This window comes from Dryobates pubescens, chromosome 36 (assembly GCF_014839835.1).
Source record: "Dryobates pubescens isolate bDryPub1 chromosome 36, bDryPub1.pri, whole genome shotgun sequence".
NCBI classification, from domain to species: Eukaryota; Metazoa; Chordata; class Aves; order Piciformes; family Picidae; genus Dryobates; species Dryobates pubescens.
This window is the reverse complement of record NC_071647.1, coordinates 1,152,962-1,164,958: the sequence shown is the minus strand read 5'-3', so window position 1 is coordinate 1,164,958 and position 11,997 is coordinate 1,152,962. Positions and strand designations below refer to the sequence as shown.

Below are 11,997 nucleotides of genomic sequence, written 5' to 3'. Positions count from 1 at the left end.
GAGCACCAAGGCAGAGCAGCAGCCCCAAGCCCAGCCCTCGCTGGGGGGGAGGGGGGGGAGGCTCTGCCGGGGGATGCGTTGGGGGGGGTCAGGAGAAGCTTTTTCTGCAAACAAATATCTGAGGGGACTTGGGGACTTTCCCTTCCCCGGGGACACCACAGGGACAGCTTCTGGCCTCTCCTCGCTCTCTTGCTCCCCGCTGGCAGCCCAGGTGTCCCGGCTGGGTGCCATGCAAATGTGGGGCCAGAAATAGCTCCTCCGGTGGGAAAGGCTGGGAGTGAGCAGCTCCCCGGAGGCTTCACTTCCCTCCTGGCACAGCGAGGAGGGCACCAGGCGTGACCTGAACCCGCTGCCCCCTGTCATGGTGCCCTGGTGACAGCTGGAGCTTCGTCCCTGCTTTGCCACCTGCACCCCGGGGCTGCGGTGCCGGCCTTGGGAACGCTTGGGGTGACCTCATGGGGACTCAGGCTGTGCCCCCCCCGGTTTCTGGGGGCAGTGGGAACCTCACACCTTCCTAGGGGGGCACTGAGAGCCCGGCAGAGCAACCCAGCCCACGCTGAGGGCTGTGAGACACCGGTGGGTCCCTGCTGGGACGGTGCAGAGGAGGTGACTCAGTGAAGGGCTGGAGAACTGGGACAAGGAGGAGGTGGCAGCAGTGACTCAAGTCCTCCCTCACCCACTCTGCCCTTCCAGCACTGCTGGCTTTTGGGTGCTGGACCAAACAGGAGCTGGTGGAGATGCAGCTCAGCTCCTGGCAGAGGTCTGTAGGGGGTTTTGTGCCTGTGTAGACACGTGGGGGGCAAACAAGTCCAACCCTGCTCCATCCCAGTCCCAGCCAGCACCAGGGGCTGGGGCCAGACTCTGCTCAGTGGTGCCCAGGGACAGGACAAGGGGCAAGTGGCACAAACTGGACTCCAGGAGCTTCCATCTGAGGAGGAGGAGAAACTTCTCTGGTGTGAGGGTGCAGAGCCCTGGAGCAGGCTGCCCAGAGAGGTTGTGGAGTCTCCTTGTGTGGACAGCTTCCAAACCCCCCCTGGGCACTGTGCTGCTGGGCAAGCTGCTGTGGGGGCCCTGCTGGAGCAGAGTGAGCTCCAGAGGTTCCCTTCCAACCCCCAGACCATGCTGGGGTTGCCACAGCTAGGAAAGCTTCTCCCTGCTTCCCTCTGCCCAAGCAGTGCCCCAGACCTACCCTGTGGAGGCAAAGATGACAGAAACAAAGGCAGCTTCAAAAATAGAAGAACATCTTCGATGGCTCCAAACTTTCACTCCCCAAAACAAACCAACCACCCCCAAAACAAACATCAGAGCTCACATCAGAGCTGCTCTCTGCTTGTGGCCACTTCCCACAGTGCCACTGACCCCCAGCAGCCAGGCACAGATGCTACAAAATAAACCCCAAACACCCAACAGGTACCAAAGTGTCACCTCCAAGTGCCCCTCCTTTGGAAGTGGCCTAGAGAAACCACTCCTCACATTTCATTATCCTAATCAGACCTCCCTCCCTCCCTCCCTCCCCCACAAAACCCCCCAACCATAACCACCTGACATCCCCCCACTATCACCCCCCTGGTTTGGGTTTTGGACCTAAACCAAAGCTTTTGCCCTCAAAAGGGGAAAGAAAAGCAAGAAGTGGTCCTTCAGTTCCCTTGAAGGTGACCCTGTGGTGCTTAAATTCGATTTAAGGTGACCCTGTGGTCCTTAAATTAATTCCCTTGAAGGTGACCCTGTGGTCCTCAAATTCGGTTTAAGGTGACCCTGTGGTGCTTAAATTCGATTTCAGATGACCCTCTGGTGTTCAAATTCACATAAAAGTGACCATAAATTCGATTTAAGATGACCCTGTGGTCCTTCAGTTCCCTTGAAGGTGACCCTGTGGTGCTTAAATTCGATTTCAGGTGACCCTGTGGTGCTTAAATTCGATTTAAGGTGACCCTGTGGTCCTTCAGTTCCCTTGAAGGTGACCCTGTGGTGCTTAAATTCGATTTCAGGTGACCCTGTGGTGCTTAAATTCGATTTAAGGTGACCCTGTGGTGCTTAAATTCGATTTAAGGTGACCCTGTGGTCCTTCAGTTCCCTTGAAGGTGACCCTGTGGTGCTTAAATTCGATTTCAGGTGACCCTGTGGTGCTTAAATTCGATTTAAGATGACCCTGTGGTGCTTAAATTCGATTTAAGGTGACCCTGTGGTGCTTAAATTCGATTTAAGATGACCCTGCGGTCCTTAAACTGAATTTAAGGCGAGCCTGTGGTGTTTAAATTCACGTGAAGGTGACCCTGCAGGTCCCCAGATTCCCTCGGAGGTGGCTGTCTGGTCCTCAGCTTCCCTCGAGGAGGAGGCTGCAGGCGCTGAGCCTCACTTGAGGAGGAGGCTGTGCTCGCCGCGGGCGATGTGAGAGGAGAACTCGTAGCGGTCGTGGCCGCGGTAGCCGCAGACGTTGCACTGGAAGGGGTCGCGGAAGCCGTGGCAGCCCATGTGGATGGTGAACATCACGTAATCCAGGAAGAGCACTCGGCAGTGCTCGCACCGGTACACCCCCAGCGCCTCCCCTTCCTTGTTGACCACCCTGAAGGCGTCGCGGGGGCAGAGGGCGGAGGGGCGGAGGAGGTCGTGGGGGGGCCTGGGGAAATCCCTCAGGGGCTGGAGGCCGTTGCGGGGCTGGCCGGGGGCCGCCTGGCTCGGGGGGAAGGGGAGGCTCTGCCTCTCCTCGTGGTTGCTGTCCGTGTCTGTGGAGTCTTGGCCGCTGTGGCTGGGGGAAAAGCCTCTGTCCGGGGCCAGGCTCCTGTCCCCGGGGTGGCCGAGGCTCCGCTCAGCCTCCTGCGAGCTGCCGTTGGGCACCTGGGCGCGGGTGAGCGCCAGGGGGTAGAGGCTGCTGATGACTGGCACCATCTCGGCGGTGGGGGCCGGGGGCGTCTGCACCAGGGGGCGCAGGGCTTCGGCCCCCAGGTAGGTGATGGCGTTGCTGATGGCTTGGTCCATCACCCGGCCCTGCACGGCTTCGCTCTCCTTCTCGTACAGCGAGGGGGAGCCGTAGCCAGCGTCGAAGCTCTGCTGCTTCTCACCTGCAAGGGAGGGAGAGGAGAGGCATCTGGGTGGGAGGAGATGGCTTGGAGCTCCACAAAGGCTTTTCCACGAGTCAGAAAGGAGAGAGGGATGAGAAATGAGGCTGGAGCACTGCAAGAGGTTGCCCAGGGAGGTGGAGGTATTCCAGGTGAGGCTCAACAGGGTGACCTGATGTGGTTGAGGATGTCCCTGCTGACTGCTGAGAGGTTGGACTGGAGGAGCTTCAGAGGTCCCTTCCTGCCCAGACCATTCTATGACACCCACAAGTAGCTTTTGGGGGGGTTAGGGGTAGCTTTTTTTGCCTTGAGCCCTCAGAGCAACCTTCCAGTATCTCCAGGAGAGCTGGAGAGGGACTTTTGACTAAGGCCTGGAGGGGTCATTTGGGGTTGTCATGGGGCCTTTGAAAGCCACCAGGACAGAAGCACAGTGGGAGGACAGAAAGCTCAGAGGCTCAGTGACCACCCCCCGGGGGGGCTCTGTCTTGCCTTCTGACAGCCACTCCTGACCAGGAGCCAGCAAGGCTGCTCTGAGGTCTCCCCAGAACCTTCTCCAGGCTCGTCAACCTCAACTCCCTCACCCTGTCCCCACAGAGGAGGTTCTCAAGCCCTCTGATCATCTTCATGACCTCCTCTGGACCCTCTCCAGCAGTTCCAAGTCCTTCTTCTTGTTGCCCTTCTGTACCTTTGGGGCTGCAGTTTTATTTCCTCCCTGTACCTGGCAGAGAGAAAACCTTTTGCTGCCCATCCAACCTTCTGCTGGACGTGAGGAGGATCTCAGCTACATCCTCTCAGCTCTCCTCCTGTCCTGACTGAGGGCTTTCAAGGCTCCCTAACTCCTGGGCTCAGTCCCTGCCTGCAGAGGCAATCCTCTGAGCTGCCCCCTCTCTTTTTTTTGCTTCTATTGCCTTTTGTTCTGGGGGGGGTGGGGGAAGTGTTTTAATTTCCAACTCATTCTCATCTTTCCCTCTCCTGGAGGAGGCTTTGTGAGTCACAGCAGGCTGTGTGTGACCTCCTGGGTTGTCTTCTCCTGTGTGAAGCTGGGGAGTGAGGAGGGCTGGAAGCAGTTAGGCTTCTTTGTGGTTCTTCTTAACCTTTGGGTGCTTTGAGCTGAGAAACGTGAGCTCCTGGGTTCCTGCCTCTGCAGTGAAACCTGGGCAGTTTCAGAGGCATTGAGTCATGGTGTTGACAGGAGGCTGATAAACATCTGCACTGCCCCAGTTACTGTAACTCACAGATGACTGGAGCTGATCTGGGCAAGGCTCCTGCACGTGAAGCATTCGGCCTGGGACACTTCTTTTAAAGCTAGGAGTGGCTCTGGCTTGGCTGCAGCCACCCAGGTTTGGCTGCTTGGCCCTAGACATCCACCCAAACCAAGGGATCTGAGTCAAGAGAATCTCAGAGCAGGTGGCCCAAGGGAGGTTGGGGATGTCCCCTCCATGGAGGTGTTCAAGGCCAGGCTGGATGAGGCTCTGAGGCAGCCTGGGCTGGTGGGAGGTGTCCCTGCCCATGGCAAGGGGATTGGAACTGGAAGGTCTTGAAGGTCCCTTCCAACCCAACCCATTCCATGAACCTCTGAGGTTCAGAGCCAGGCACAGGCTCTGCTGCTCTGTCTGCTCATGGCTGCTGTGCACAGGATGCCAACGTGCAAAACCCAGCGAGCAAGACTGCTGCTGCTTGTCCAGACCTCTGCAGAGCCCTCCAATAACAATCAAGGAGATCTTTCTCTCTCTCTTTTTTCCTCCTCCTCAATAGACTTCATTCACAGACCCCAGCCAAACAAAGATGCCTTGTTAGGGCACATCCCTGGCCCTCCTTCCTGCCAAAACGAGCACTCAGCACCCGTTGGGAGCCCTGCAGCTTCCCAAGGAATCACAAAGCTGCCCTGGCAGAGGTCCTCTCCTGCACACACAGGGTTCACAAAGCCACCCAAGTCAAACCAGGGTCACCCAGCCTGCCCTTCCCTGCCACCCAGTGAGGAATGTTGTCCCACATCACCTAAGGAGAGAGCTGCCAAGCACACAGGGTCTGGAGTAAAAAAAACCCCCAAACCCTGGGTTTCAGAAATGGTTTTGCTGGGGAACTGCCCTGAGCCTTCCACCTCTCCACAAACAGCCTCAACAGAGACTCGTAGGATGGGTTGGAAGGGACCCTGAAGATCATCCAAGCTCCAACCCCCCTGAGCCCTCCACCTCTCTACAAACAGCCTCAACAGAGACTCATAGGATGGGTTGGGTTGGAAGGGACCTTTAGGATCATCCAGTTCCAAACCCCTGCCACAGACAGGGACACCTCACACCAGCCCAGGTTTAAAGCACTCTCCTCTCTCTCTCTCTGTGTGTTCAGCTCTGACTTGAACCACTCCAACTGCAGGGGAAACCAAAGCACAGGAGTGGAAAAAAGCTCATCTTGGAGGTGGGGAAGTAGCTGAGGACACAGCTCACCAACAGGAGGACCTCAGCAGCCCCCAAAGATTTGCTTCAGAGAACCCAAGAATGGGCTGGGTTGGAAGGGACCTTCAAGATCACCCAGTTCCAACCCCCCCTGAGGTGAGGGTGGTGATGGTAAGAGGCTGAAGGTCATAGGAAGGAAAATAACCACTCAGTACCTTAAATGACCATGAAAACCATTACAAATGAGGCCCTACCAGAGCTGGTGACTAAGCCAGGTCCTTCCTCAGGACACCAGAGGTGCATTTGGTAGCCTTTAAAGCCAAGTGACTGAGTAGGACCAGCCAGGAGGAGCTGTGCTGGGTGAGACACAGAACCTGCCTGACTCGTCCTGACCCTTGAAATGAAGTGCTAGGAAAATGCTCTGGAAACATTCTGGTTGCTTAAATGACCACAAGAGAGGATTGGAGGCTTTTAAACCCTCTTCTAATCCAGCAGGATGACTCCAGAGGAACCCAAACACTTCTCTCTTCAGGCCCTATTCCAAGCAACATGGGATTGCAGAGGAGGGCTCTGAGGGCTGGAGCAGCTCCCCTCCAGGGACAGCCTGGGAGAGTTGGGACTGCCCAGGCTGGAGATGAGAAGGCTGCAGGGAGACCTTGGAGCTGCCTTCCAGTGCCTGAAGGGAGCTTCAGGAGGGCTGGGGAGGGACTCTGACAAGGGCTGGGAGGGACAGGACAAGGGGCAATGGATTTGAGCTGGGAGAGGAGAGATTGAGACTGGAGATGAGGAAGAAATTCTTGACACTGATGTTGGGGAGAGCCTGGCACAGGCTGCCCAGGGAGGCTGTGGCTGTCTCCTCCCTAGAGGTGTTCAAGGCCAGGCTGGATGAGGCTTTGAGCAGCCTGGGCTGGTGGGAGGGGTCCCTGCTCATGGCAGGGGGGTTGGCACTGGCTGATCCCGAAGGTCCCTTTCCAACCCAACCCATTCCATGAATCTATGAACTGCTGCTGACCAGCCAGAGCCTTCAGCTCACAACAGCATTAAACCTCCCTGCAAGGAACCCAGCAGAGACCATTTCAGGTGCACAGATACCAAAGCAAAACACCACCCCAGAAACCAACCCAACCCCTGGCAGCTCACCAACCACAGCTGGACCTTGCCCAAGCTCAACAGGCAGCTCCCATCCCATTCAAGCATCTCCCAGAAGAGATCCCTTTGGGATTGGAAGCAAACCCTCTGCACCAAACCACTGCAAAACCTTTCCCCCAAACCCCACCAAGATTCAGAATGATCCCAGATCAGCTGATCCCTATTCAGAATGAGCCCAGATTAGCTGATCTCCATTCAGAATGATCCCAGATCAGTTGATCCCTATTCAGAATGATCCCAGATCAGCTGATCTCCATTCAGAATGATCCCAGATCAGTTGATCCCTATTCAGAATGATCCCAGATCAGTTGATCTCCATTCAGAATGATCCCAGATCAGTTGATCCCTATTCAGAATGATCCCAGATCAGCTGATCTCCATTCAGAATGATCCCAGATCAGTTGATCCCTATTCAGAATGATCCCAGCTCAGCTGATCTCCATTCAGAATGAGCCCAGATTAGCTGATCTCCATTCAGAATGATCCCAGATCAGTTGATCCCTATTCAGAATGATCCCAGATCAGCTGATCTCCATTCAGAATGATCCCAGATCAGTTGATCCCTATTCAGAATGATCCCAGATCAGTTGATCTCCATTCAGAATGATCCCAGATCAGTTGATCCCTATTCAGAATGATCCCAGATCAGCTGATCTCCATTCAGAATGATCCCAGATCAGTTGATCCCTATTCAGAATGATCCCAGCTCAGCTGATCTCCATTCAGAATGAGCCCAGATCAGCTGATCCCTATTCAGAATGATCCCAGCTCAGCTGATCTCCATTCAGAATGAGCCCAGATCAGTTGATCTCCATTCAGAATGATCCCAGATGAGTTGATTTCTATTTCTCTCAGGTTCTGGATTTGAGGAGGGGCTTGGGAAGCAGCAGAGGCCTCTGGCCTGTGTGGTTGGTGGTTGTTTTCTTTCCCTCCCCCCAAGCAGCTTGCAGGTACTGAAGCTTAGCCACAGAGGTGCCACAGCTGGGCAGGGTTTTGTTGTTCTTACCAGTGAACTTCTGAGGCATTGAGCTTTTTCTCTTTGCCACGTTGCTTGCTAGCCTGTCCAGCACCAGGGCTCTTTCACTCCCCAGCTCTGCCTTGCTGTGCCTTGCCTCCACGCTGGCTGGGTTGGAAAAAGGTGGAAAAGAAAGGGGAAAAAACCCTAAAGCAAACCAAACCAAAGCAACAGAACAAACAAACAAACACACAGAGGAAGGAGCCAAACACACACAGCACAGCAGGGGGGGGGAGGGGGAGAGAGGGGCAGGGGGGAGGGAATAAAATGAAATTTAAAAGAGGGAATTAAAAACCCAAAAGAAGAAGAGCTGAATGGTTTCCTCCCACACTGAGTGGAAAGGAGCAGTTGGGAGGGCTGCACTCAGCTGCTTTTGCTTTCCCTCCTTGCTGGTTGTGGCTCTGCGCAGCTCGGGCAGGCAGCTGCGGTCAGCAGGAGCCAGCAGAGCGCAGCCCCCTGCTGCTCAAGCCCCGAGCTCGCTGCAAGGGGAGCACAAAAAAACCCCCTCCAAACCCCAGCAAGCTTCAGCAGGCAGAGGAAGTGTGAGACCAACCGGCTGGGAGGTTGGTTACAGAGCGAGGATGGGGACAGAGCCCCTGGGAGCTTTGCTCTCTGCTTCTGACTAAGAGTGTGACACCTGCAGCCCCAGAGGCCTCCGGCACAGGACCCTCCTGCTGTGCTCTTTGGAGATCAGTCACACCAAGGGGGCTCCTTGGGAACCTCTGAGGACCTGCAGTGCTCCACTACAAACCCTAGAGACCAATCCAGGCTGGGGGGTGATGAGAGCAGCCCTGCAGAGAAGGACTTGGGGGTGCTGGTGGAGAAGCTGGGCAGGAGCCAGCAGTGGGTTCCATCTGAGCACCCTTTGGTGTGAGGCTGCTGGAGCCCTGGAGCAGGCTGCCCAGAGAGGTTGTGGAGTCTCCTGCTGTGGAGACCTTCCAACCCCAGCTCCTGGGCAAGCTGCTGTGGGTGCCCTGCTGGAGCAGGAGGGCTTGGACTGGGGGATGCCCAGAGGTCATTTCCAACCCCAGCACGCTGGGATTCTCTCCTTGCCCTTCCTAAGGCAGTAAAGAAAGGTCAGAACTGCCCATGAGAGGCTCCTGACTGCTGTGCTGTTGTGCTCTTGCCCTGATCTCCCCAACACATGAAGCAGAACCCCTCTGAGAGGGAAGCAATGCCAGAGGGGAAGGAGATGAGCACCCTGGGGACCCTTCCAGCCCTGCCAAATGCAGCTTGGTGAAGCTATGGACTTGCAGAGTGCAGCAGGAGCTAAAACCTGCAGCCTCATCCTTCCACAGCTCTGCTCCCCACAGCTCCCTGCCACTCCTGCTTCGGTTCTTGCTGTTATTGATCTCATAAGGAGTTTCAGCCAGCAGCAGCCATGACTCACCAAAACCCCAGCCTCAGCTCAACCCTTTGGCTAAGGTCTGCTCAGCAGTTTGCAGAGGTAAAGCTGTGCTGCCTGAGTGCTCACTGCCACCAAACACCAGCTCTGGGTATGACTCAGGATGGGGTAAGAGGGCTGAGATGGGCAGGCACCTGGTGCCCTGGAGGTAGCACCACAGCTCCTCTAGGCTGCTTTTTGAGTCCCAGGTGACTGCAATAGGTTTAGAGACTCCAGAAATAGACTCAGCAGCTCCTAAAGTGCTTCCAGCAAGAAACACTGTGAGGCAAAACATCAATCAAGAGGGACAGGGAGCTGCTGGAGCAGGGCCAAGGGAGGCCACAGAGATGATGAGAGAGAGCCTCTGCTATGGGGACAGGCTGGGAGAGTTGGGGCTGTTCAGCCTGGAGAAGAGAAGGCTCCAGGGGGACCTTAGAGCTGCATTCCAATACCTGCAAGAGACCTCCAGGCAGGCTGGGGAGGGACTGTTCAGAAGGGGCTGTGGGGATAGGATCAGGGGCAATGGTTTGGAACTGGAGCAGGGCAGGGTCAGGTTGGACATCAGGAGGAAGTTCTGCACCATGAGGGTGAGGAGACACTGGCACAGGCTGCCCAGGGAGGTTGTGGATGCTCCCTCCCTGGAGGTGTTCAAAGCCAGGCTGGATGAGGCCCTGAGCAGCCTGGGCTGGTGGGAGGTGTCCCTGCCCATGGCAGGGGGTTGGAACTGGCTGATCTGGAAGGTCCCTTCCAACCCAAACCCATTCTGTGAATCTAGGACTCTGGCCAGAAGCTGAAGTTGGTTCTTGGGCATAGAGGGATGGGCTCCAAAGCCTGGCCCAGGCTTCCTGAGCTCGTTGGGTAACTGCAGTTCCAGCCTTGCTTTGGCTCCTCAGGAGGATCATTGCTCAGCTCATCAGGAGCAGTCATTTCCATTCTGAGCACCCCAACAACCCTCAGCTGCCCTGGGGAGAGGAGCTCCACAAACACTGCTTGAGAGGATCCCAGGATGGAAGGGCTTGCAAGGGACCTCCAGAGATCATTGAGTCCAACCCCCCCTGCCAGAGCAACAAAAAGACTCAAAGCCCAACTCAGCCCTGCCAGAGGAGCAGCTCCATGCTCCCCTCTGCCTCAGTTTCTTCTTCTAGCTCCTCCTTTCCTCCCTGCCTTGTGCTCATCCTTCCACTCCAACTTCAATTCCACATTTTCAGAGCCTTTTTCTCTCTCCCCTGACTGACCCCAAGAGGAAAGCTCCTGAGCAGCCCCGGGAGCTGCAGGCAGCAGCCCAGCAGCCACTTTACTGCTCCTGCCAAGGTTATTTATGTGCCACCAAGGGGACTTGGCTTCAATTAGTGTCCAGAGGGCAGGCAGGCAGCTTCCTGCAGAGGTCACAATGGCCTTCACTCAGCAGACACAACAACTATTGACCTCCACCACATCTTCTGGGCCACCTCTGAGCATCAATCTGCCAGCTTGAGGCCCCTCAGTGGCTTCGTTTGAAGGCTGAGGGTCTCTCCTCTCACAGGAAGATTTTTCTGCTCCTTGCCAGGGGCCAATTTTCACTTGCCTTTTGCTCCCCACCCCCCGAAAAAGAAGCCCAACCAGAAAACAAACAGACTATTTATGGCCCACAAAAGCTCTTTGGCAACATCTCTGGAAGATAGCCTGAGGGGCACCAGTGTCTGCTGCTACTGAGCCCCAGGTGGTTGTGCTGCTGGCCTCCCACAGTGCTGCTCTCTCTCTGTCTCTGTCTCTCCCTCCACAAAAGCTAACTTGGAATTATCTCATCCACCTCCTTTCTTCTGCAGCAGTTGTTAACTAAGCCAAGAATAATAGTTAGGGTTTAGGAAACAATCACTCAAAAGCCTTCTTCCACCAGAGACAACTGAGCCTGCCCTGGCTCCCTCCTCCCCTGGGGGACTCCACTGCACGTCAGGACAAGAGGTTCAGGAATTAATTATCTCACCCTAAAAGTGGAGCTGGAATAGAAGTCCCAGGCTGGAGGGGCAGGAATGGTCAATGGCTTTGGTTAAATCTAGGGCTGGTTGGGTTGGAAGAGACCTCTGAGGTCCTGGAGTCCGACCTGCAACCTACTCCTGGCCACCAAACCAAGGCAAAAGTTCTGGTGGCAACGAAAATCTTCTCCTCATGGAGTCCTGCAGTGGGTTTGGGTGGGAAGGGACCTGCAAGATCAGCCAGTTCCAGCTCCCTGCTGGGGGCTAGGACAACTCTCACCAGCCCAGGCTGCTCAAGAAGTTCTTCAGTGTGAGGCTGCTGAGCCTCTGGCACAGGCTGCCCAGGGAGGCTGTGGCTGCCTCCTGCCTGGGGATGCTCAAAGCCAGGCTGGATGAGGCCCTGAGCAGCTGAGTCTAGCTGAGAGCTGTCTCTGCCCATGGCAGGTTGGAGCAGATGAGCTCTGAGCTCCCTTCCACCCTGAGCCATTCCAGGCCTCCAGGATTTATCCATCCAGGGTGAACCCTGAGGTTTCCTTGCAATCACTTGCTGACAAGCCACCACCTCCCCAAGCCCTGCTGTCCCCTGCAGCCCTCACCTCACCCTGGGGGTGCAGAGAGAGCAGGCACTGCTCTTCCAGCCCAGGCTGTGACCACACAGAGCTGTTTCCATGCTGTGGTTTCTGCCCCACCAGCAGCCTGGGTTCATTTTTAGAAGGTGTGGGCATCCTTCACAAACCCAAAGCAGGGCTCAGGCTCGAGCCATTGCTTCCTGTAGCATCTCTGTGTGGTCACTAAATGATGGAGAGTGGAACAGGGAGGTGGCTTCTGGTGCAATGAGAACAATGTGGCCAGAGATTGCTATCAGGGACCCTGCAAGGCTCTGACCAAAAAACCTTTCAATGCAGAAATAATTCCACCCTGCTGCAGCTGGAACATGCAAACCCCCTGGGAAGGGGCAGCCAGGACCCCCTGGGAAGGGGCAGCCAGGACCCCCTGGGAAGGGGCAGCCAGGACCTTAAAGATCCTTAAGGCTCAGCCAGTTCCAACC

General features: G+C 55.9%; 1 protein-coding gene across 1 annotated transcript in view; it reads right to left on the bottom strand.

Moving 5' to 3' along the window:
* Positions 1-2,352: 2,352 nt before the first annotated feature.
* Positions 2,353-11,997, bottom strand: part of IKZF3 (IKAROS family zinc finger 3) — a 28,681-nt gene continuing 19,036 nt past the window's right edge. Inside the window, exons 8-9 of the mRNA XM_054176746.1 lie at positions 7,605-7,717; positions 2,353-3,059 (exon numbers count right to left, since the gene is read on the bottom strand). Of these exons, the coding sequence (XP_054032721.1) occupies positions 2,353-3,059; positions 7,605-7,717 (820 nt within the window). The remainder of the gene's footprint in view (positions 3,060-7,604; positions 7,718-11,997) is intronic.